The sequence below is a fragment of the Phytophthora sojae genome (genome assembly GCF_000149755.1).
Source record: "Phytophthora sojae unplaced genomic scaffold PHYSOscaffold_1, whole genome shotgun sequence".
NCBI lineage: Eukaryota > Oomycota > Peronosporomycetes > Peronosporales > Peronosporaceae > Phytophthora > Phytophthora sojae.
In genome coordinates this window covers 11,561,015-11,580,703 of record NW_009258115.1, presented here as the reverse complement: position 1 = coordinate 11,580,703, position 19,689 = coordinate 11,561,015, and the positions used below count along the sequence as shown (strand labels likewise).

Here is a 19,689-nt window from a genome sequence, read left to right as displayed (position 1 = left end):
AATTCAAGACACTTACTTACTTACTTAGTAGTTGTGAAATCTATCTCAATGTATGGATTGCGTCGCTACAGCTACAGCTCGCAGGCTCTATTCGTTGTCGCAAATGCCGTGGAAGCCGAGGTGCACGCCGCTCTCGAGGTCACCCAGCGTTGACTGCAGGCCGATGAACCCCATCGCCACCGCCGACAGCCCGATCGTCGCCGCCAGCATGTACACCATGATTGACTCGCGCTTGTACTTCTTCACGAAGTACCCCACGCACTTTAATCCACAGAAGCCGCCAACAAAACCCACGAACGCGAACCACGCCATGTAGTCGAACTGGAACTCGCCCGGGAACTGTCCGTTGATAGCGAACTGCAGCGTCGTGGAGGAGGCGGTGAAGAGGATCATGAAGCTGGCCGTAGCAGACTGAACCGGGGGCAAAATACCCGCCTCTAGCATGATGGGGCCCTTGACCATTCCACCTCCGATACCCAGCAGTCCGGCAGCCACACCCGCAACAGAACACACTGCTGGGAACATCAACACCCGACGCTTGATCCAGTGGATGTCACCTTCGAGGAACGGATAGTTGCCCAGCACCTTGAAGCGGTTCAACAGTCGAAGTCGATAGCCCATCCATAGCGAGACCGCAATGGGGATAGCTAGCGGTAATAACGTCATCAACCAGTAGTCGGTCGAGTTGCACGCCACACCGATCGCACTCGGAGCTCCGTGACCGCCACGAAGTATTGACTGCACTAGAATCAGCAGCCACGAGACAACCAGCGGCCAAAGGTACTCGAATGGGAAGACACGAGCTTCGCGTCGCTCGATGGCGCTGCGTCTCTGGGTCTGCTTGTCGTCATCCGATGGGAAAGTCCCAAAGCGATGGTTGTCCACTCCACCGACGAGAGGGTCGGAGCTGGCCGGCTTGTGCTCGATAAGAGGTGGCAGCGACAGGAAATCCGTTTCGTCTTCCTCGCGAACCAGTCGAGCTTTACGACGCCGACGCGTTTTATCCAGCCAGCGACGCGCTGCAACTTCCACATCGAACCGCTACGTGTGAATTACAAAAACAATTTGGTTAGGATGTTGAACGCACAAATTTTGATCAGGTACAGCTCGTACCCGATAAATCGACCATTGGCGGCCACGACCACCGCCATTTGGTCCACCCTTCAACGTGGACTTGATGAGCGCCAGCTGAAGCTTTGACTCTTTGTCTTGGATCTAGCATAACATGGATGAGTAACAATCATTCAAATGTACGACAACTGTAAGCACCATATACCAACCTTGTTGCCTTTCAAAATGGTCTTGTACGTGATGAACGACAGCAGCGTCACCAACAAAACCAGGATCAACCAGTTGGGGAAAATGTGGTTCAGCATCACGCCGAAGACGGTGCCAATCAGCGTCGTCGGCTCCATCAACCCAACTAACCCAAAATCAATAAGCGGGCGGTTCCTGTTAACTGGAAAATTGCAAAGCACACAGCAGTCCTGTCAGCAAACGAACACCACCGTATCAATTAAGACCAATAAGTACGCAGGGGTTAATACTCACGCGGGTGTTTGCGGCGGAAATTCACCACGTACATGGCCACCGCGCTGCCGAAAATCGTCACCTTGGACAGCGGAATCGCGTGCTTCGGGTTCAAGCCCGCGAAAATGTACATGGGCACCAGCAGCCCTCCTCCGCCGATACCGCCGCCGGCACCCAGCGCAGTGCACGTGAACGCGATAAACGTGGTGGCCAGGTCGTTGTACGTGAATGGCGCGAACAGGTTCTTCTCGACGCAGTAGGCAGCCGCCACGGGCTCACCGGCTGACGTGAGTCCATACTGAGTCTCCATGTCTCCGGTGGCCTCGTTCAGCACCTCAATGACCTGGCATCGATTGGCCAAGTTGCCACCTTTGTCGTTGCAGTCATTGGCAGCAGGCCGGCAGTACTCGCACTTGCTGCACGTAGTAAATAGGCATCAGCTTGGTCAATTATCGGGAAAGATTAGTATCAAATGAATGGTTAGAGGAAGCTCACCCTTCAATGCAGGCCAATGCTGGGACGTAGCCGCAGTCAGAGCGTTTGTTGCACGCCAGCCCCACGGCGTCGGCGAACGGCGCGTCTCCCGGTTTCGTGAGCGTTGTCGTGGCAGTCGTCGAGCCCGTAAGCGCGAGCAGCAGCGGCAGCAGCAGCCACTTGGAAGGCCTCATGGTTCTACAGCCAAGATGCCCAGACTTGAAGTGAGCCTGGTGGTGCAAAAGCAGATGTGAGTTGGGATGACCACGCGCGTCAATCTGGGCCTGGCACAAGGGTAACCGTGGCCTGCAAATACTTCGGCACCATCTTGACCCTGCCATGAAAAGCTCGCAGGAGGCCAATTAGAGCCCCAGCACCGACGCTGTCATGGAGGAAATGCTATACCCGCCCACAGACCCCACCACGTCACACGTCGCACCGCGTTAGTCTCCATTAGACTAAGATCGGTCTCCGCACTCGACGGTGTCCGTCCAGCACCGCGCTGCACGCAGTTACACGTTGTCACTGTTAAAAGCAGCACCGGAAGGGGGGATTCCATTCGTCGGACAATATGCAGACGGGCTCCGATGATTTAAGGCTAGACTTCCGACCGTCAACTGGTCTGCTCGAAGCTCTATGCAAAGGTCTCTAGGTGGACACATCCTACTGGACTGTACACGAACCGTGCGGCGAGAAATGAACGAACAATGCATTGGATGGAGAAGGTACCGCCGCGATTCTCTATCTAGCGGCGGCGCGTTCGTGCATTCATTTCGTTCCACTCCGAACTGAGCCGGTGATCTATCCAGAGCGCAGCTCATTCGTTGTCGCAAATGCCGTGGAAGCCTAGATGCACGCCCTTCTCGATGTCACTGAGCGTGGACTTGAGTCCGATGAAGCCCATGGCGAGCGCCGAGAGTCCGATCGTCACGGCCAAGAGGTAAACCATGATCGACTCGCGCTTGTACTTTTTGACCAGGTACGCCACCACCTTCTGGCCGCAGAGGCCTCCGATGCAGCCGATGAGGGCGAACCACGCGATGTAGTCGTACTGGCGCTCGCCCGGGAACTGGCCGTTGATGGCGAACTGCAGCGTCGTTGAAGACGAGGTGAACAGGATCATGAAGTTGGCAGTGGCCGACTGCACCGGGGGTAGAATACCCATCTCGAGCATAATGGGGCCCTTGACCATGCCGCCTCCGATGCCAAGCAAGCCAGCGGCCACGCCGGCCATGGTGCACAGCGTCGGGAAGACGAGAATGCGCCGCTTGATCCAGTGGATGTCGCCCTCCACGAACGGGTAATCACATAGGACTTTGCTGCGGTTCAGAAGACGCAGGTGGTAGCCCACCCAGAGCGTGATACCCACCAGAATCAACAGCGGCAGGAACGTGAGTATCCAGTAGTCGGGCGAGTTGCAGGAAATGCCGATGATGCTGGGAGCTCCGTGGCCGCCGCGGAGCATCGACTGCACTAGCACCACGAGCCACGAAACCACGAGCGGCACGATGTACTTGAGCGGGAACACGCGCATCTCGCGCTGCTCGATAGCACTGCGGCGCTCCAGTTGCTGGTCGTCGTCCGACACGAAAGTACCGAAGTCGTGCTTATCCAGACCACCCAGCAGAGCATCGGAACTCGACGGCTGGTGCTCACGGAGAGGAGGGAGGGACTTGAAGTCTTCTTCGTCTTCGAGGCGGATTTGGCGAAGCTTCTTGTTGCGGCGGGTCTTGGCCAGCCACCGACGGGCAGCGATTTCGACGTCAAAACGCTGTAGAAGCACAATAAACAAGCCACAAAGACAGCTGAGTGTCATGCTTTCGTCAATAAACTAACGCTAGCACGTACTCGGTAGATCGACCACTGACGGCTGCGGCCTCCACCGTCGGGGCCGCCCTTGAGCACGGACTTGACAACTGAAAGCTGGTGCTTCGATTCCTTTTCACTGATCTGCAAACGCGGGTTAAAGCTGAATCAGTTATTGCAATAACCTTCCAACCAACTTCCAGCTTCTGCTCACCTTGTTGCCCTTGAGAATGGTCTTGTAGGTGATGTACGACAACAGCGACACCAGCAGCACCAGGATGAGCCAGTCTGGGAACATGTGGTTCATCATGACGCCAAAGATGGCGCCTATAAGCGTCGTCGGCTCCATAATGCCTGCAACCTGGTAGTTGATAAGCGGTAGCTTGGCGTTGGCTAGTAAGCATCAACGTCGGAACATACAGTCAGTCATCCTCATCTCTGCCAGTACCCAACTCCACTGCAACTGCGCCACTTACTCGGGTGCTTGCGGTTAAAGTTGAAGAGGTACGCGGACACGGCGTTGCCGAAGATCGTGGCCTTGGACAGCGGGATGGCGTGCTTGGGGCTGAGGCCGTAGAAGAAGACGTACATGGGCACGAGCAGACCTCCGCCGCCCACACCGCAGCCGGAGCCCAGCGCTGTGCTCACAAAGGCGATGATCGTCGCCACCACGTCCTTCCACGTGAAGGGGTCGAACAGGTTCTTCTCGATGCAGAAGGCCACGGGGACGGTCTCGCCCGCCGAGTTGAGTGCGAACTGCGTCTGCATCTCTCCCGCGGCTTCGTTCAGCGTCTCCACCACCTGGCAGCGCTTGGAGCCGTCGGCGCTGCAGTCGTCGCCGTCAGGTCGGCAGTATTCACACTTGCTGCAGATCCAGGTATTGTAATACAGGATAAGCATTCAATGGTTAGCGATTGATACATTGATGTCGGAGACTGTACTGTGGACGCACCCTTCGACGCAGGCGAGCGCCGGCACGTAGCCGCAGTCGGTACGCGTGGAGCACTGCACGCCGACGCTGTCGTGGAACAGCGCGCTGTCGGCGAGGGAGACGGAGGCCAGGCAGGCCGCAGCCAGCAGCGCTAGTCCCCGCATTGTCGTGGCCAGGAGGGACGCAAAGTGAGAGTCAGGTTAAGTGTTGACGCTTGGTTTCACTATGCATCCAGGTTTACCCACAAACTGTGACAGTCCATGTCACAAAGACATCGCAATGGAGCGCTGTGATTGGTGGATTGTGAACGTACCGAAAGTGTGGTACAGTGTGCTACGAAACGACGCAGACGGACATGGCTACATTCGGGCGGTTGGCGGGTCTTCCTCTGGGATCACGAGGATGCCGCTGTTCGACGCCATCGAGAGCGATGTGACGGCCTTCTTTGTCTCGCAGGGCACGGTCTTCGACACGCTCGTCAAGAGCTTCATGGACCGCGTGGCGCTCGTCGAGTCGAGCGTAGCGATGCTGCGCACGGACGTGAGCAACAACTTCAACTTGGTGCACCAGCGCATCGACGCCAGCAACGTCGCGGCCGCCGAGGTGTCCGCGGCAACGGCAGCAGCGGCTGCAGCTGCTGCAGCTTCAGCGGCATTGGCGTCGCTCCCCCAATCGTTCGCACAGGACATCGATTGCGCCTCGTACGCGTCGCCGCCAGCGGTAGCGACGGTCGTGGAAGGCGACGGCGGCGGCAGGAACGAGGAGCTCGAGTACTACGTCATGACGCTGTCGCGCCAGCTCAACATGGTGCTGGAGGTGCTCTTCCAGCCGCACGGGAACAACGTGGTGGAGGTCGTCCAGGCCAAGCAGATGCGACTGCACTCGATCTCGGACGTGCTGACGGAGAACGAGGCCATCCTCATGGAGCTAGCGATCCAGCACGACGACCCCAAGATGTTCCACGGAAAGACTCATTCAATATCTGATGTTTCAACACCTGCTGGATCGGAACTTGTCGTCAATACTGCTCAAGAACCTGTGGCCAAACCTCAAGAGGCAAGTGTGGACGCTACAGCGCAGCAGAACCCCTCGATGAACTTGGACATTAGTGACAAAACTCAAGTAACGGTATCACCTGTGCCAACACTGCAAAATCAATCCCAGGATCAAACAATGGCCACAGCGTCAGACACTCCTTCTAGGGTCCAAGAGCCTGAGACGAATATCCAAGTACCGCACGTCGAGCAAGTAAGTTGGCCGGTTTCTGCAGTGGATAAACAAGTATTGACGCCTCCAGCCAAGCCGCAGTCAAACAAGCGCCTGAAGCAGGTGGTTGAGACCATCACTCCGCAACTTGAGGCTTCGCCGCTGACCAAGAAGGAAGAAGTGGTTAGATCGGTCAGCAATGAGGTCGACAACCAGCAGGCAAGTCCAGCGGACGAACACGAAGACAACGGCGACGAAGAATCGGACCACGTGCCTCCATTCCTACCACCGTCAACCCACATCGATACTAATCTGCATCGGACGAAGAGCTTCTTCCGGAATTGCCAGGATCTGCAGCGCCAAGAGGAGGCGAGGCTTCGAGAGCAGCGACGTCGGGAGGAGGAATTGATGCGTCGAATGCACGAGCTCCTTATGCAATCCCGTGCCCACTTACAGCAGGAACACAGCGAAGCGTGGCAACAGCAGCAAAATGACGCGGCTCAACAGCAGCAGCAGTGGATTTTCCACCTCCAGGAGCAGCTTCAGAGACACCAGCAGGATCAGCAACAGCGAGAGCAGGACCATCATCAACGAGAACAGGATCGACATCAGCGAGATCAAGATCGGCAGCAGCTGGAGCAGGAATGGCGGCGTGAGCAAGAACAGCGGAGAGAAGCGGATATGATCACCACCCAGCTCGAACTCGACCGGAAACTGGAAGCGCTTAGTGGCATCATGGCCGCTGCACAAGCTACTCAGGGTCATGAAATCGCACAAGTCGTGCAGCTTGTTAACGACTTCGAGAGGCGATTCGTATCCCCAGAAGCTTTAGAAGCAGCAGGGGCGTTGTGGCTGAAGACTGCGGCAGACAACTGCATTTACGGAGCGAACCCTGAGACGCTCTCGACCTTGCAGCATAATCTTCAGGGTTTCCAGAACGAGTTGAAGCAGCAGACGGTCAAAGCTCCAGCTATCACAGCGCTGCATGAGGCGGTCGATCGTGTCGTCCAACTACTTCACCGATCCGCGTCACCAAGCAATGACTCGACAAAGGAGGCTGAGCAGGAAAGCACCATGTACTCGCTGCGGCAGCTTCTTGCAAATGTCGACTCGTCGTATCGGGCAGCGGTAGCGGAGCACGCTGACTTGCAATTCCCTGCAGTAGGATTCCTGGCTGAGGTGATTCATCGCATGGAGTTGGGGACGGCGAATCTGCTGGACGCTGTGGACTTCCAGCAGGAACACTTCCAGCAGACACAGACGCAGCAGCAGGCGGGGCTCGAGAAGCTTCAAAAGGAGTTGTGGCGGCAGCAAGAAGTCGAGAAGGCACTTAGAACCCAATTGGGTGCGTGCCCAAGCAAAGAAGACACGTTGCGTCTCGTTCAGGAGCTTCGAGATCAGGTACGCCTTATAGCCTTCATCGATGAGTGAGTCATTTTCTCAAGCAGTTCATCGTCATTTGTCTTGCAGATCACTGCGACGGCTGCAGATTCAGCGGTGCGAATGCTGGATACGGTGGATGATCTGCGGTACAGGATGGCAGGTCTCCCGAGCTCTCAGATGCTCGAGCAGTTAGCGAGCGACTTGCATGCGAGGACCGATCGAATCACGCATGAACTGGATTCGACTGCTGAAAAGCTCGCTCACGACCTACGGCAAAAAGCGGATCGGGCTGAGATCGATCGTCTGCAAAGGTTCTTGCGGATGCTGTTCCCACGACAGGCATTGATCCATACTGACATATGTGTGCTTGTGCAGCCTCCTTGAATCAGGCAACGGGGTAAGCGTGCTTCCACCGTCCCTCACCAAGTCCCCCTTGCGATGTTTGTCTTGCGATCAGCACCTTCCGTTTGCACGGGCACCTCATGACGACGACACGGAACCTGAACATGCATCAAATCCGGGATCCCCCACTTCTCAGCGGCCTGGGTCACCTCCCCGCTCTCCTCCGAGTTCTCCTCCGCGGCCAATTGTGTATCACAACCAGCACCAGGCTCATCCACTGCCGTATCCGTACCAACAATACCCAGGGTACTCGCAGCCTGTGGGAGTCTACAACGATCTAGGTATCAACATGGGGATTTTAGAGGAGCTATTCGCCGCCTCAACTTCTGCGTTGGAAAGACGGCGGCGGCAGCGGCAGCATTTGCAGCTGCAGTTGTTGAGTCCACACACCGAGTACGACAACGAGTGGAGTTACCGAAATCCCGCGTTCTTGAACATTGACGACGGCAGAAACCGGATCCCGCTTCGAAAGACCCAGCTCTCGGATCAGGTGATTTACGGCCCCGCGATCACTCCGAACGCATTCCGGAAGAAACCGATTGGTCGTTCCGATGAGTACGTCGACCCAATCGTGGCAGCCATTTGATGAACCTTGAGCTAACCTGCTCGTGCCTGCATTGTAGACGACCAAAGACTGCCGCGCAAAGGCCTGGGGGTGAAATCATCACGCGTACAGCTTCAACAACCGTAAGCACCGCGTTAGTCTACATGCACACGGGTATCCTTGCAGAACTAACCGTGAATGCCATCCAGGTGATCGTACGCCCATTCTCCGAGCTCACTGACAAGCGACAGCAAAAATGATAAACAAAACAAAACACACCATAACTTAACAAGCTCACAACTGTGTCTTCTGGTTTGCATTTCGCGTTCCGCTCTCAAGGGGGGTTTTACTGCCTTGTCGTAGTGTCTGAGCCGGCATGCACAGTTCGTCTTGCCATTTTGTTAGACATCCAGGGTGAACTTCACCTTCCGTCCAGGTCCTGTTTGGGTACTGTGAGCACCCTTACCACCACTTGTAGATTTGCGCGTCGGCGTCTCGTACACTGACGAAGAAAGAGGCTCGAGGTATTCATCTTCGCTGTCACTCATGCCGTAGATCTCGTCCAATCGCTTCGACGTTAAATGGTTGATTTTGTGCATCAACGGTTTAACGGACAGCTCCTGAACGAGGACAGCCCCTTGGTTGGCAGCAACACCGACCTCCAAGTTCGCGGAGGGTACACCCGCTGCGCCATTCTGTTGGATCGCGGATGCTAGCGCTGAGCTCATTTGAGTGGGCTTCAGGGACGGAGCGCTTGTTTCGATGGGGCCGTAGTACCGTGAAGACGGCACAGGGATTCGATCCATCACCAGCCTTCCACCACGACCAATACGTCCGCGGCACCTGTACTTGGGTGGCTGCTGGAAAATTGCCGCCATCAGTTTAGACGGCGAGAGGGGATACGACGGGTACACTGGGCCGCTCAAGTCTCTTGGTGATCCATCGGTGTCCGTCATTGCCGACGCGTCTTCCATCACAAAGTTCGTGGAGGTATCGTACTCCATGAATGTCGGCGCGATCTGAGGACCTTCAACTGCAGCCGCCTGTGCCTTGGATTTCGCATCTGCTCCCGCCTTCGAATCCCCTGATGCGCTAAGTCCTCCACTACCATCCCCGGACAAACTGCCGTTCTCACTGTCACGATGTTTCTTCTTTTTCTTCTTCTTCTTCTTGTGGCGCTCGCGCTCTTCATCCACTGGGATGACCGGCTTGCGGACGACCGCATTCGGCCCGCGATTCGTGAGTTCATGCTCCGCCTGGCGCCGGATCTCGTCCAAAAAGTCCAACTGTAGTCGCTTGGCTCGTTCTCGACGGCGCACAAGATCCATCAGCCGTCGCACACGTTCAAAGTCCACACGCAGTTGTTGCAGCTTGCGGAACCCCTCCAAATCGTTCTTGCGGTGCTTCCGGAGCTTGTAGCGCTCCTTCTCACGCGGCCGGAAGACAGCGTGCGGGTTGGTGTCGTTCAACGGCGTCTGAGGCCAGAAGCGCCGCAGCAACGGACGCCGCAGCTTCTGGCGCTTGGCCGCCCAGTACGCGTACACGTCGCACGTGACGCGGTTGAGCGGCGTCTTGTGCATGTTCAGCCGCTTGGCGAACACGTCCTCGGCCTCCGACAGCGTCATGACGTTGGGGTTCAGCAACGCCGACGCCTTCTCCAGCGCGTCCAGCATCTGGGCGAACCGCTCCTGGGACAATTGGTAGCGAGGGTCTCCGTCCACGCCGTACTTGGGGTGGCGTCGCAGCCAACGCATATCTTCCAGGCCCAGGTCCAGCTCGATGTCCTGCGGCTCCGGACCTAAGGACTCCAATCCTGCAGGATCCTCATCCGACCTGGGCAGGGCCTGGAATCTCACGTAGGACGTGGGCACCTCGAAGTCGGCCGGCACCGCAGTCTCATACGTTGGCACGGACAGGATAACCGGGATCGGGATGTCCTTCTTCTTGCGCTTCGATTGGCTGCCTGCCTGCTGGCGAGCTTCCAGGTTCTATTTTAGGCCAGGACAGGATAAGAATAGTTTTTTGTTAGTTCAATAATAAAAATGTTATTTCTTACGAATATATAAGAAAAAACATAATAAAAAGGAAATGCAGGAAAGCCGTACCACCACGAGCTGCTGGAACACCGCGTGTGGGTGCGTGGCGCCCCCCGTGCCGTCGTCATCCGCTTCCAGGTCGTCCTCCGTGCGGATGATGCGCATGCGCGCGTGTACATCGATCTGCCGCGGCCGCAGACTCGAGCGCCGCATGGTGCGTGGCAAATTCCATACAGAAGGGGGCGCGATACAAATCGCCGCCCCTTTGAAAAAAGGTACACTGTACCAGTGTTTTAGATGATCGTAAGGAATATTTATTTATGCGACGTGTGACGGATACAAAGTGCAGCCATGTTGATTGAGCATCAATAAGCTTCTAATTGGACTTCTAGCCGTCCTGCGGGTTTGTCGTTGTTCAGTAGGAGCAGCTTGTGCTTCAGAGTGTGGCCGACCGGGACGTGCGGGAACGGCATCATGCCCACGGCGATACGTTCACTATAAATCGCACAAAAAACAAAAGTTAGGCCCAACATGTTAGGCTGACTAAGACAGGATAGGACCTACTCGAGTGAGGACACGATGCCCGAGTGCTTGAGGATGAAGACCAAGGTGCACGTGCGCGTGTTTTCCTGCGTAAGTGCCAGCTGGAACACTTGGCCCCGCCACGTGGGGACTTGACCGCCTCCCGGGTGCACAGAAGTCTGGAACTGAACGAGCATCTCGCCGTCGCCACGAACCAGTCGGCAGATGCAGTAGGGGTTCTGTCGACGGATCTTCAAGACGCGACGGAGCCCCGTAGCGCACATGATCTTCAGTCGATAGAGCAGCAGCGAGGGCATTGACTGCACAGCAGATCGGACTGACACTGGCGGTAACGCTGCCTTCGAAGGCACTCGAGCTAATGCTGGAATGGTATCGTTCGCAACGGGACCCAGCACTGCATCACTCACGACCGGAGGTGGCGACTCGATCGGTGCTAACACTTCACTCCTGGAGCACAACGCAGCCTCCGGATCAAGGGCGCTTGCAATGGGCTCGGCAGATTCGACGGGCTTCTCTGCTGGAATGGGCGCCACGATTTCATCGACTTGGGTGCCACCGCTGCTGGCTTTGGAATCCCCCAGAGCTGGAAGCTGGTCGATAGGAACGACCTGATCTCTCAGCAGCCAAGCCGCGTTGCTAGTACGTGGTGGACGACGATCGACGTCTGGCAGAATGGGCTCGGGGTCCTGACGTCCCGGAAAGGGACTGATGTCATCGCTGCTGGGCAGTGCAACTCTTGAACTAGAGGCACGATCCAAAGCGGGTAAGATCTCCACTTGCCTCTGGAGAACTTCTTCGCCCGCTGACCACGCAGAGACCCCCATTTTGGTCAGTCTTCGCGGTGGCTCAGGAAGGGCCTCGGTTCTTAGCTGCTCGCTCGGCTCGACAGCAACTGGAACGAGCGTGTTCGACGCAAAGTACGCGACAACTTCGTCAGTGCCTCGACGGAAAATCTCAATTGGTACATGGGTCAACGCCACCATTCCAACTTTGCGTTGTGCAGCCCACTCTTTCACGAGTTGAAGTCGACAAAGCAGTCGGTCGGAGTGTTCGGGTCGGCTGGAGATTGAATCTGCTGTAGGCAGCGTGGCCTTGTGGCTCATGAGGATGTGGCAGACGTCAATAAAGTCCACTTCTTCGTCGCACCCGGCAGGAAAGTCCCATTGCTGAATTGCGCGAGCTAGTGGGGTGTGATTATCCTAAACAGATATGCAGTAAGCTGGTAAGCGAATCGAAGTAGAATACTTTTGATAAGTGCATAAATCCTTACCGTGTCAACTGCGTTCACATCAGCTCCATGTTCCACAAGGCCGTTAACAAAGCTTGCATTCCACTTTGAGGCATGAACATGAAGTGGCGTATCGCCCATCGAATCCTTTACATTCACATCGCCCCCTCTCCGAAGCAGCAAACTGAATACACCCTCGGAGGTCGGCTCGAACAGCACAGTCAATGCCTACCGATCCAGAACAAAATCTATCAGTTAAAGTTTCAAACATGAAGTGCTAGAATCTACTACAACGTACGCGTTTGCTAGCGCCAGTGACAATAGTGTACTTGCGGTTCACATTCGCTCCTCGCTTCAGCAACAGCGTCGCCAACTCGATGTTCTTACGGAAAACTGCAGCTCGAAGCGGCGGCGGACTCTGCTCAGGGCAAGAGAGGAATTAGTCACCGTCACCTCCAAGATTATGCAGCGCGACTGACCTCGTCCTGCTTTGATCCGTTGACTTCAGCTCCGTTTCCTAACAAAACTTTAACCAGCTCGACGTTTTCCTTGTCCACTGCGTGGTACAGCAGCCCTCCTTTGGCTTCCTAAAGAAAAATACTGCTCAGCATGATAAAAGGTGAGGTGATAGAACCAAGTCAAAGCCTTACACGGTCCGGACGTCCATTCGGACTCGTGCCGGTCTTGACGACTGCGTTGATAACGTGGGCATTGGCTCCCGCCTGGATCAACTTGGCCAGTTCCTCGGCATTACCGCGTTGCACCGCCTGCAGAGCCTTGTAGGCCAGCAGCTCGGGAGGCTGCTGGACCCCCTGCATCTCGCGCTGCGCCTTCGACTAGAGCCGAATGGTGGCTCAATGGTCAGTCAAACAGATGCAGAGGCCAAGTTAGCTCAGATCGCCCTCAGGGTTGAAGACGACAAGCCTGGTAAATTTGGCGAGGTCGAGCAGGAGGTAAAAGTTTGTCAGTAGTTGGGATGCCACTATTCTTATCAAAAGCATGTTCGTGCCCACGGCAACCACTTCATGTCCGCGAAACACGGCCTCCGTTCCAGGTGAAACCAACGGCTGGTCGTGCTGCTGATCCGTTGCCCACAGTTCCTGTTTCGAGATGGGGAAGGTGTCAGAAGCACCTCCTGAAAAGGAGGCTATGGCGAAGAAAGCTCTCCAGGCGATTCGCTCTGGTAATGCGGAGGAGCTGAAGGAGATTCTGCTAGCAGGGGCAGATCCTAACGAGGCACCAACGAGCGGGACAAAAAACGTAAGAAAACGTCGTCTAAACGTCTCGCTGTGTGGTGACAACACTCTAACTGGTCGCCTTCATCACACAGGAGGCGGCAAATACCTTGCTGTATCACGCAGTTGCCAAGCAGGACGAGTCTTTGGTCAAGCTACTGCTCGACCAAGGCGCCAATCCCAACGGATCGAAAGCTGTGGGCTTACCTCCTCTGCGAGCGGCCGTGGTTCGCAACAACGCAGTCCTTATCAAGTTGCTCTTGAGTCGAGGGGCTGACGTGAACCACCGCTACACGGTTGTGACAGGGAGTCGCAAAGAGGTGAGGCAAGCAAAGTGCACTCGCTGCTATTGTGTTGGATACTAATGATTGCTTTCAGACCAAAACGGTCCTGTTTGAGACCGCTGCCAGCACAACCTACGAGTTGTTGCTTAAAAGTGGGGCGGATATGAACATTAAGAACTCGTGGCACGAAACTCCGCTTCACCGCCAAGCGTACAACTGGAACTCGCGACTTGTTCGTGCATTGGTTGCGTCTGGTGCTGATGTCAACGCCGTGAATAAGGTGCGTGAATGCAGTAACTCCACCTACTGACCAGCATTAACGCCGATACTTGTCGAACAGAAAAATACTACTCCCTTAGACAATGCAATTTTCCGAAGCCCCAGTCAGCGGAAGGCCGACGACGAGGAATTTATGGAGGTATGCCGACTCTTGCTGACGAACAACGCTACAGTGGCCTGGTCGGAGCCGGATGAGTATTTCCAGTCGAAATGCAAACCTGATGCGGATTCGATAACAATAAAGGCACGATTGCAGCTCGTCCACGAGTGGAATTCGCAGCGCGAGAAGGGAAATTCATCTTTCAAGCTCCCAATCGAAGTTTTCCGCCGTGGCGCAACAGACATTGCCACATATTACAGTGCTCTCACCCGAGGCGGACGAAGTCATGAGACTACTAAAACTGAAGCGGATGCAATTGAAGAGCAAGGCACTACTACGCTTGGCAGCATTCTAGCAGAATTCGACGGAATGTCTACAGGTGCTGATGAAAATATTCACGAAACCGCGGACGATGATCTCGACATGCCGTCGCTGGATTTTGATCTAAGCTTAAAGACAAGCTTGTTGGCTTTTACCACTACGACGCTGACCTCTTGCGCGCCGCTAAGTACCTCCAAGTCCATTCAAGGTGGTTCGACATCCCCAAGAATCATCGGAGGGGGATCTGCACAATCGACCAAGCGCGAGTCAATTGACTCTAAATCCGAGCCTAGTTACAGGCGTGTCATCGGAGGAGGCAGCGCCTCTTTCAAGCGGGTCGCAGACTCGACAGGCTTTGAAGATGCAAACCCCGAGACGAGCCCAATGCGGGCTCGTCGCGTTATTGGAGGAGGCAGTTCCCAAAGCAGGAGTGTCCCAATGAGTAAGGTCAAAGTAGCAGAAACACCGGAGTCGGACAGTTTGTTGTACCGATCCAAGGTTTGCGTTGTTGGACCGAGTCGGTGGGGCAAAACTAGTTTCATCAAGAGTTTCACCAGCGGAACCCCCACTCTCGAGTTGTTTGACGTTCGAACCATTGGAATCGACCTCTTTCCGTGGAGCTTTGAAGTCGAGACGGGGGCGGGAAACTGTGAATACCAAGTCTCCTTCTGGGATTTCGCTGGCCAGGAGGAGTATCGGGCAGCGCACACACTATTTTACTCTTCACGAACGCTATACTTGCTGTGCATTAATCTGGAGCGATACCACAACGCACTTACAGCAGCCACCGACTCGACGGACCAAACAGTCGACGACCGGATGATGGACGCCTTCGCAGAAGTCCACATCTTCCGCTGGGTTCGAATGATCTGCGCTCACCACCCACAGGCGGAGTTTGGCTTCTTAGGCACGAAAGCAGACCGAGTTGACCACGATCGTCGCAAAATTACCGCAATTCAGCAAGATGTCGTGTATCGCTTCAAGTCGAATATCCGGCGAATGAAAGACCGTGTGCAGCGCGCGCAACAGGAACTGGAGGACGCAAAGTTTGAGATTCAGGATAATAATCCTAGTGCTGAAACAACAGAACTGGACGACCAGATTGCGAGTTGTGAGCAAATGCTACGCAAACAACCGGTTCTACTTTCGGAAGAGCTGATTGTGTTCTCCAGTGCCGACATGAAAGACGAAAGTATCGCGCGTGGGAAGTTGAAAGCTCTGCTCATGACGAGTGGTAGCTCCGTATTGTTACCACCGAGTTACGCTGAGCTGCTGAAGCACGCCCAACAGTGCTGCGTGCGTGATCTACACAATAAGTCGTCATTCCAGGAAAAAGTCGACGCTGCGTTCTTGTCGGTCAAGGAGTTTGTCAAGTCAGTCACCAACTCCTCGAAGTTCGTTATACCTAAAGAGGAGATGCTGGCTGCGTTGCATTTGCTGCACGATACAGGCGACATTGTGTGGTTCGATGGCGTGTCTGACGTTCAGATGCTCCGAGAGCGGCTCTTCCTGGACCCGATGCTAGTGATCGAGTTCGTCCGCCAGATCGTCAACCACAAGCTCGATGCCAACGCAACAGCGAATGGCTATGTGAGTCATGCGCTGCTGCAGTCGTTGCCATTTTGGAGAGAAGTCAGTACAACTACCATGCAACAGCTGAAGGAGTTGCTGCTCCACCTCCATCTCGCTTATTCCTCGGGCAAGTCAAAGAGAATGACCTGGAACTCGGACCTCATTGTGCCTGTGTACTGGAATCGAGCCCCCGATGATGCAGCAACGGATGCTAAAACATTTCCATCCGAAGAGGATAAATCGGCTGGGTTAGTTGAATTTGTGCGATGGGAATACTCGTTCGAGCCAGCGATTCCAGAGAATCTGTTTGAGAAATTGGCAGTGGCGACGTTTTCACCGCTGCTTTCATCGGAGCGACAGTACGCCGGGTCAAATTTTACTGACAAGCTGAAAAATGACTTCAGCGCCCGTGTTGCGAAGGAAGTCAGCGATGCAATTGGAGATGTGGATACCACGACTTCTGTGTTGAGCGTCAGTGTGATAGCCCGTGAGCGAACGTTGGCGTGGAAGCAGCTCGTGTGGTATTGCATGAACCTCGAGCGTTTACTTAAGACCTATCCAGGGTTGCTAGTGACACGCTGTACAGTGGCTCAAGGGGGCCAACGCTTTAATGTGGATCAACTCTTGAGTGATCAGGAACATTTCACGCAGCTAAGTATCGGAACGGACCAGAAGTACCTCCCAGCCGACATGGGATGGTATACCAACAAGTCACAGCAACCGACTCCCGCTACAGACCCCGCAAATGCACAGAATGCCGCTGCTGCGTCAAACGAGAACGCATTAGCAGGTCAAGTGGCTCATCTCCAACAGGGTCTTGATAACATCGCCTTACTTGTGGGGCAGCAGTTGGGCAATATGGAGCACCTGTTTCAGCAGAATGCCGAGCACATTGACGCTGTTGCGAACGAGATCCAACGCGCCCAGATCGCGCTGATCACTGGGATGGAGAACAAGGCGAAATTCCCGTCGCTATGGACACTAGAGTATCAGCAACCTGAGAGCCCGGGAGGTGGAGGACACGGGCCCGGTATTATAGCGGCGCTCAAGAGGAAGGTGATGACGACTATCATCTTGAAATTCCGGAGTGAACTATCTGGAAAATGTTACCACGAGCCTATCACGATTTCTGTCGCGCCGGAGCTGCTCGCACGCTATGGTAAATATCTTAAGGTACGCTGCGTGACGATCATCGCTGACTGCAAACAGAGTACGGCTCCTAACCTTATAGCGTTGTTCCCTTGAATTCCAGGTGGGGTTGACGTTGCTTTCAGCTGCGACACCAGATTTCTGTGGGAAAGACGTTCTTGGCGTTATCACCGATGGTGCGTAATTGTAAACTCACAGTTTGTAAAGTAGGTGGAATTCTCCTCTAAATGCTGCTTTATTCGTTGTAGAGTGCAAGCGACAACTTGACCGAAGTGTGGACTTTCATGAGGTGCTGCACCGCGCTGGTGTCTCGAGCGACCCGGCCGCAGGACCACAACACATGGAAAACAACCGCATGCTTAGCCCCCACGAAATCCTGACACTGCTCAGTTGTCTGTTGCGGGTGCACAATGAGTCGTTTAAGATCGAAGACATTCCACAACTATCCGGCTTGGTCTCTGGTGTTGTCGTCAACCCGACCGAATACATTTGGGCTACTCGCGACGAGATCCTTCAGCATGGAAACGACATCATGCTGGCTGTCGACTACTCACGCAGAGGAGAAGCCGTCCCTCAAAAGAGCATTGAAGACAAGGTTCCCGATCAAGTACAAGTGCCTCCCCCTGCAGTCGAGATCTCTCCTCCAGTGCCAGCGGAGACACAACCAGCTGTGATGCCGCCGACTTCCCCTCAACTCGGGTCTCCAAAGGGGGTCCTTCAAGCGATGCGACGTCGACTGTCTTCCTCAAAGTCCCCTGCTCCCGCCTCAGAAGTACAACGATTTATGCTCAAGATCATGGGGGCCAAGGGGCTTCATGTCAGTGGCAAGCAAAGCCCATACTGCATCTGTCGGTTCGATACAAGCAATGGCGTGAAGTTGCTTCAGGTTCAAACCTCTCCGCACACCCATGGGGGGAAGAACCCGTCGTGGAAAGCCCAGTTGTTCGAGGTGGCGCTACCGATCGACGCGGCGCTCAACGCCACGATGGCTTTCACTGTTAAGTATGGCAACACGGTGGGTACCACTCAGATTGCACAGGGATCCGCATCGTTAGCCAGACTCAAACCTGGCCAATCCTCTATTCAAGAAGTCAGCTTGATGAAAAAGGGTAAACCTGCTGGTACGCTGCAGTTCTCGCTGGAAGCATTTGCTTAGCCGTGATAACAACGTGGGGGCATTTCTAGCACGAATGCAAAGGAAATTTAGGAGGTACAAACAATGCGCCAACGTGCAAAGTAGAAAGCAGACATAGGACAGTAAAAGATCAATCAAACTACACATTTTACTTTATCGTGCTGGAAACCACCCACGATATCAGCGTCACAGTGTGTGGCTTTACGAGAGCTTTTCTTGTGCCTTCTTCATGAGCTGGTACAGGTAATGTCCGTAGCCATTGTAGATCTGAAGGTATTTATCCTTTTTTCTGGTTGACAGCCACAGTGAAATCTTGTTCGTCTTAAACCCCTTCGCATTCCACTCCTTACACACCGCGGCCTCGATCGAGGGGTCTTTCAGAATCGCCTTGGCCGCTTGCTTGACGTTCGCCTTGTTCAGCATCTCAGTCAACACAATCACTCGTTCTTCTGAGCTGGACACGTCGTTCTCTTTGTGTGCCCGAAGAAACCTTCCGTAGGAAGCATCACCGTCGTCCTCTCCTGCATTGAGTGAGCGGATGGGGCCTTCCGACCGCATCACCGAGATCTTGGTTTGGGCGGAGTCTGCAGCCGCGTTGCAGGCCACAAGGCAGCCAGTGACAACAATAACAGACAGTATGAGGGACAGACGCATGTTTCGTGGCGCTTGAGAGCTTCGGGGCTTCGAGAGAAATGAGAAAACGCCACTTTGGTGGTGGTGCTCGCTGAAGCCTGGGGTACCGTACTGGTTCGCGGGCTTTAAAGCCCGCTTGATTCGCAGTTCGGTGTTTTTTTGTAGTTGCTATTGCAGTATGCTGTACATGTAGATATGTTTTTTTTACCTTTGTTAGGGGATTGGCCAGTTTAGTAGAGCAAGCTGAATTTTTGACTTTGAAAAGTATTTTCTTGAAAACTACTAATCTTTTGGAGATAAAACGTGTACACAATGAAAGCCCTAGATTTGCTCTAACATGTGCACCAATCCAGACACAGTTAGCAGCTATGAAAGTGCTATTGTAGCGCGCCAAAGAAAACATACCTACAGTATGCTGCGATCAGTCTAGTAGAGCGGAATAATACTGGTCTTTGTATCGAACTACCATATGGATTCGCGTGGTAAGAGTTTTATAGCCAACCAAAGCACGTATATCATTATTTCTGCAATATTATTAATACTGGTTCTACTTAACTGGTCAATTTTTCACCTTCTCACCTTTGCCAATCCAAGTTGGCAGCAGTATAAAGCAAAACGGTGTGAAGTAACTTAAGTAACATCCAAAAATCGGAAAATAATTTCTGAAATTAGTATTTAGAGCAAGGTGGATTTAGTGCAGAGCAAACTCAAATCACTGGTCAGTAACAGACTGTCTCCGCCGGCAACATGCCCCAAGAGCCGAAGCATGGGCTTGCGGCCCGCACGCGTGTGCTCGATGCACACCGAGAAGGGCGTGACTGGGTGCTGGTTGCCGACTGCAACGGCATCCCTCCCACAACTGCCCGCAACATCGTCCAGCGCCAAGCCGCTGATGTCA

General features: G+C 54.4%; 8 protein-coding genes across 8 annotated transcripts; 3 read left to right on the top strand and 5 right to left on the bottom strand.

Moving 5' to 3' along the window:
* Nucleotides 1–87: 87 nt before the first annotated feature.
* On the bottom strand, nucleotides 88–462 carry PHYSODRAFT_475542 (hypothetical protein; the record flags this gene model as incomplete). Its single annotated transcript, XM_009519116.1, has 1 exon — nucleotides 88–462. The coding sequence occupies one exon, from the start codon at nucleotides 460–462 to the stop codon at nucleotides 88–90; it is 375 nt and encodes a 124-aa protein (XP_009517411.1).
* Nucleotides 463–924: 462 nt separating this feature from the next.
* On the bottom strand, nucleotides 925–4,509 carry PHYSODRAFT_353731 (hypothetical protein). Its single transcript, XM_009519115.1, has 4 exons — nucleotides 4,287–4,509; nucleotides 4,025–4,203; nucleotides 3,853–3,954; nucleotides 925–3,775 (listed from the first exon to the last, which is right to left on the bottom strand). Exons 1-4 carry the CDS (start codon nucleotides 4,399–4,401, stop codon nucleotides 2,822–2,824), a joined length of 1,350 nt encoding a protein of 449 aa, XP_009517410.1. The 5' UTR covers nucleotides 4,402–4,509; the 3' UTR covers nucleotides 925–2,821.
* Nucleotides 4,510–5,143: 634 nt separating this feature from the next.
* PHYSODRAFT_475415 (hypothetical protein) lies at nucleotides 5,144–8,318 on the top strand (the record flags this gene model as incomplete). Its single annotated transcript, XM_009519114.1, has 4 exons — nucleotides 5,144–5,869; nucleotides 6,044–7,348; nucleotides 7,418–7,641; nucleotides 7,706–8,318. The coding sequence occupies 4 exons, from the start codon at nucleotides 5,144–5,146 to the stop codon at nucleotides 8,316–8,318; spliced, it is 2,868 nt and encodes a 955-aa protein (XP_009517409.1).
* Nucleotides 8,319–8,677: 359 nt separating this feature from the next.
* On the bottom strand, nucleotides 8,678–10,525 carry PHYSODRAFT_472689 (hypothetical protein; the record flags this gene model as incomplete). Its single annotated transcript, XM_009519113.1, has 3 exons — nucleotides 8,678–9,309; nucleotides 9,400–10,264; nucleotides 10,382–10,525. 3 exons carry the CDS (start codon nucleotides 10,523–10,525, stop codon nucleotides 8,678–8,680), a joined length of 1,641 nt encoding a protein of 546 aa, XP_009517408.1.
* A 152-nt stretch (nucleotides 10,526–10,677) lies between these two features.
* Nucleotides 10,678–12,901, bottom strand: PHYSODRAFT_469706 (hypothetical protein; the record flags this gene model as incomplete). Its single annotated transcript, XM_009519112.1, has 7 exons — nucleotides 10,678–10,807; nucleotides 10,877–11,204; nucleotides 11,547–12,054; nucleotides 12,126–12,311; nucleotides 12,382–12,501; nucleotides 12,563–12,670; nucleotides 12,734–12,901. 7 exons carry the CDS (start codon nucleotides 12,899–12,901, stop codon nucleotides 10,678–10,680), a joined length of 1,548 nt encoding a protein of 515 aa, XP_009517407.1.
* A 506-nt stretch (nucleotides 12,902–13,407) lies between these two features.
* Nucleotides 13,408–13,912, top strand: PHYSODRAFT_469520 (hypothetical protein; the record flags this gene model as incomplete). The annotated part of the gene is given in 2 exon segments (XM_009519111.1): nucleotides 13,408–13,627; nucleotides 13,644–13,912. Coding segments are annotated over 2 exon segments (489 nt in total), but the record flags the coding sequence as incomplete, so codon positions are not given.
* A 1,209-nt stretch (nucleotides 13,913–15,121) lies between these two features.
* Nucleotides 15,122–18,179, top strand: PHYSODRAFT_258407 (hypothetical protein; the record flags this gene model as incomplete). The annotated part of the gene is made up of 5 exons (XM_009519110.1): nucleotides 15,122–15,892; nucleotides 15,959–16,361; nucleotides 16,461–17,047; nucleotides 17,106–17,199; nucleotides 17,272–18,179. 5 exons carry the CDS (start codon nucleotides 15,122–15,124, stop codon nucleotides 18,177–18,179), a joined length of 2,763 nt encoding a protein of 920 aa, XP_009517405.1.
* A 180-nt stretch (nucleotides 18,180–18,359) lies between these two features.
* On the bottom strand, nucleotides 18,360–18,812 carry Avh1b-4 (avirulence protein 1b; the record flags this gene model as incomplete). The annotated part of the gene is made up of 1 exon (XM_009519109.1): nucleotides 18,360–18,812. One exon carries the CDS (start codon nucleotides 18,810–18,812, stop codon nucleotides 18,360–18,362), a length of 453 nt encoding a protein of 150 aa, XP_009517404.1.
* Between the last annotated feature and the right edge of the window lie 877 nt (nucleotides 18,813–19,689).

Coding starts and splice junctions, on each gene's coding strand:
- PHYSODRAFT_353731 (XM_009519115.1), bottom strand. CDS start 4,401: ATGTACGTCTTCTTCTACGGCCTCAGCCCCAAGCACGCCATCCCGCTG. Junction 4,204..4,286: donor CTTTAACCGCAAGCACCCGA/GTAAGTGGCGCA, acceptor GATGCTTACTAG/CCAACGCCAAGCTACCGCTT. Junction 3,955..4,024: donor CCATTCTCAAGGGCAACAAG/GTGAGCAGAAGC, acceptor CCGCGTTTGCAG/ATCAGTGAAAAGGAATCGAA.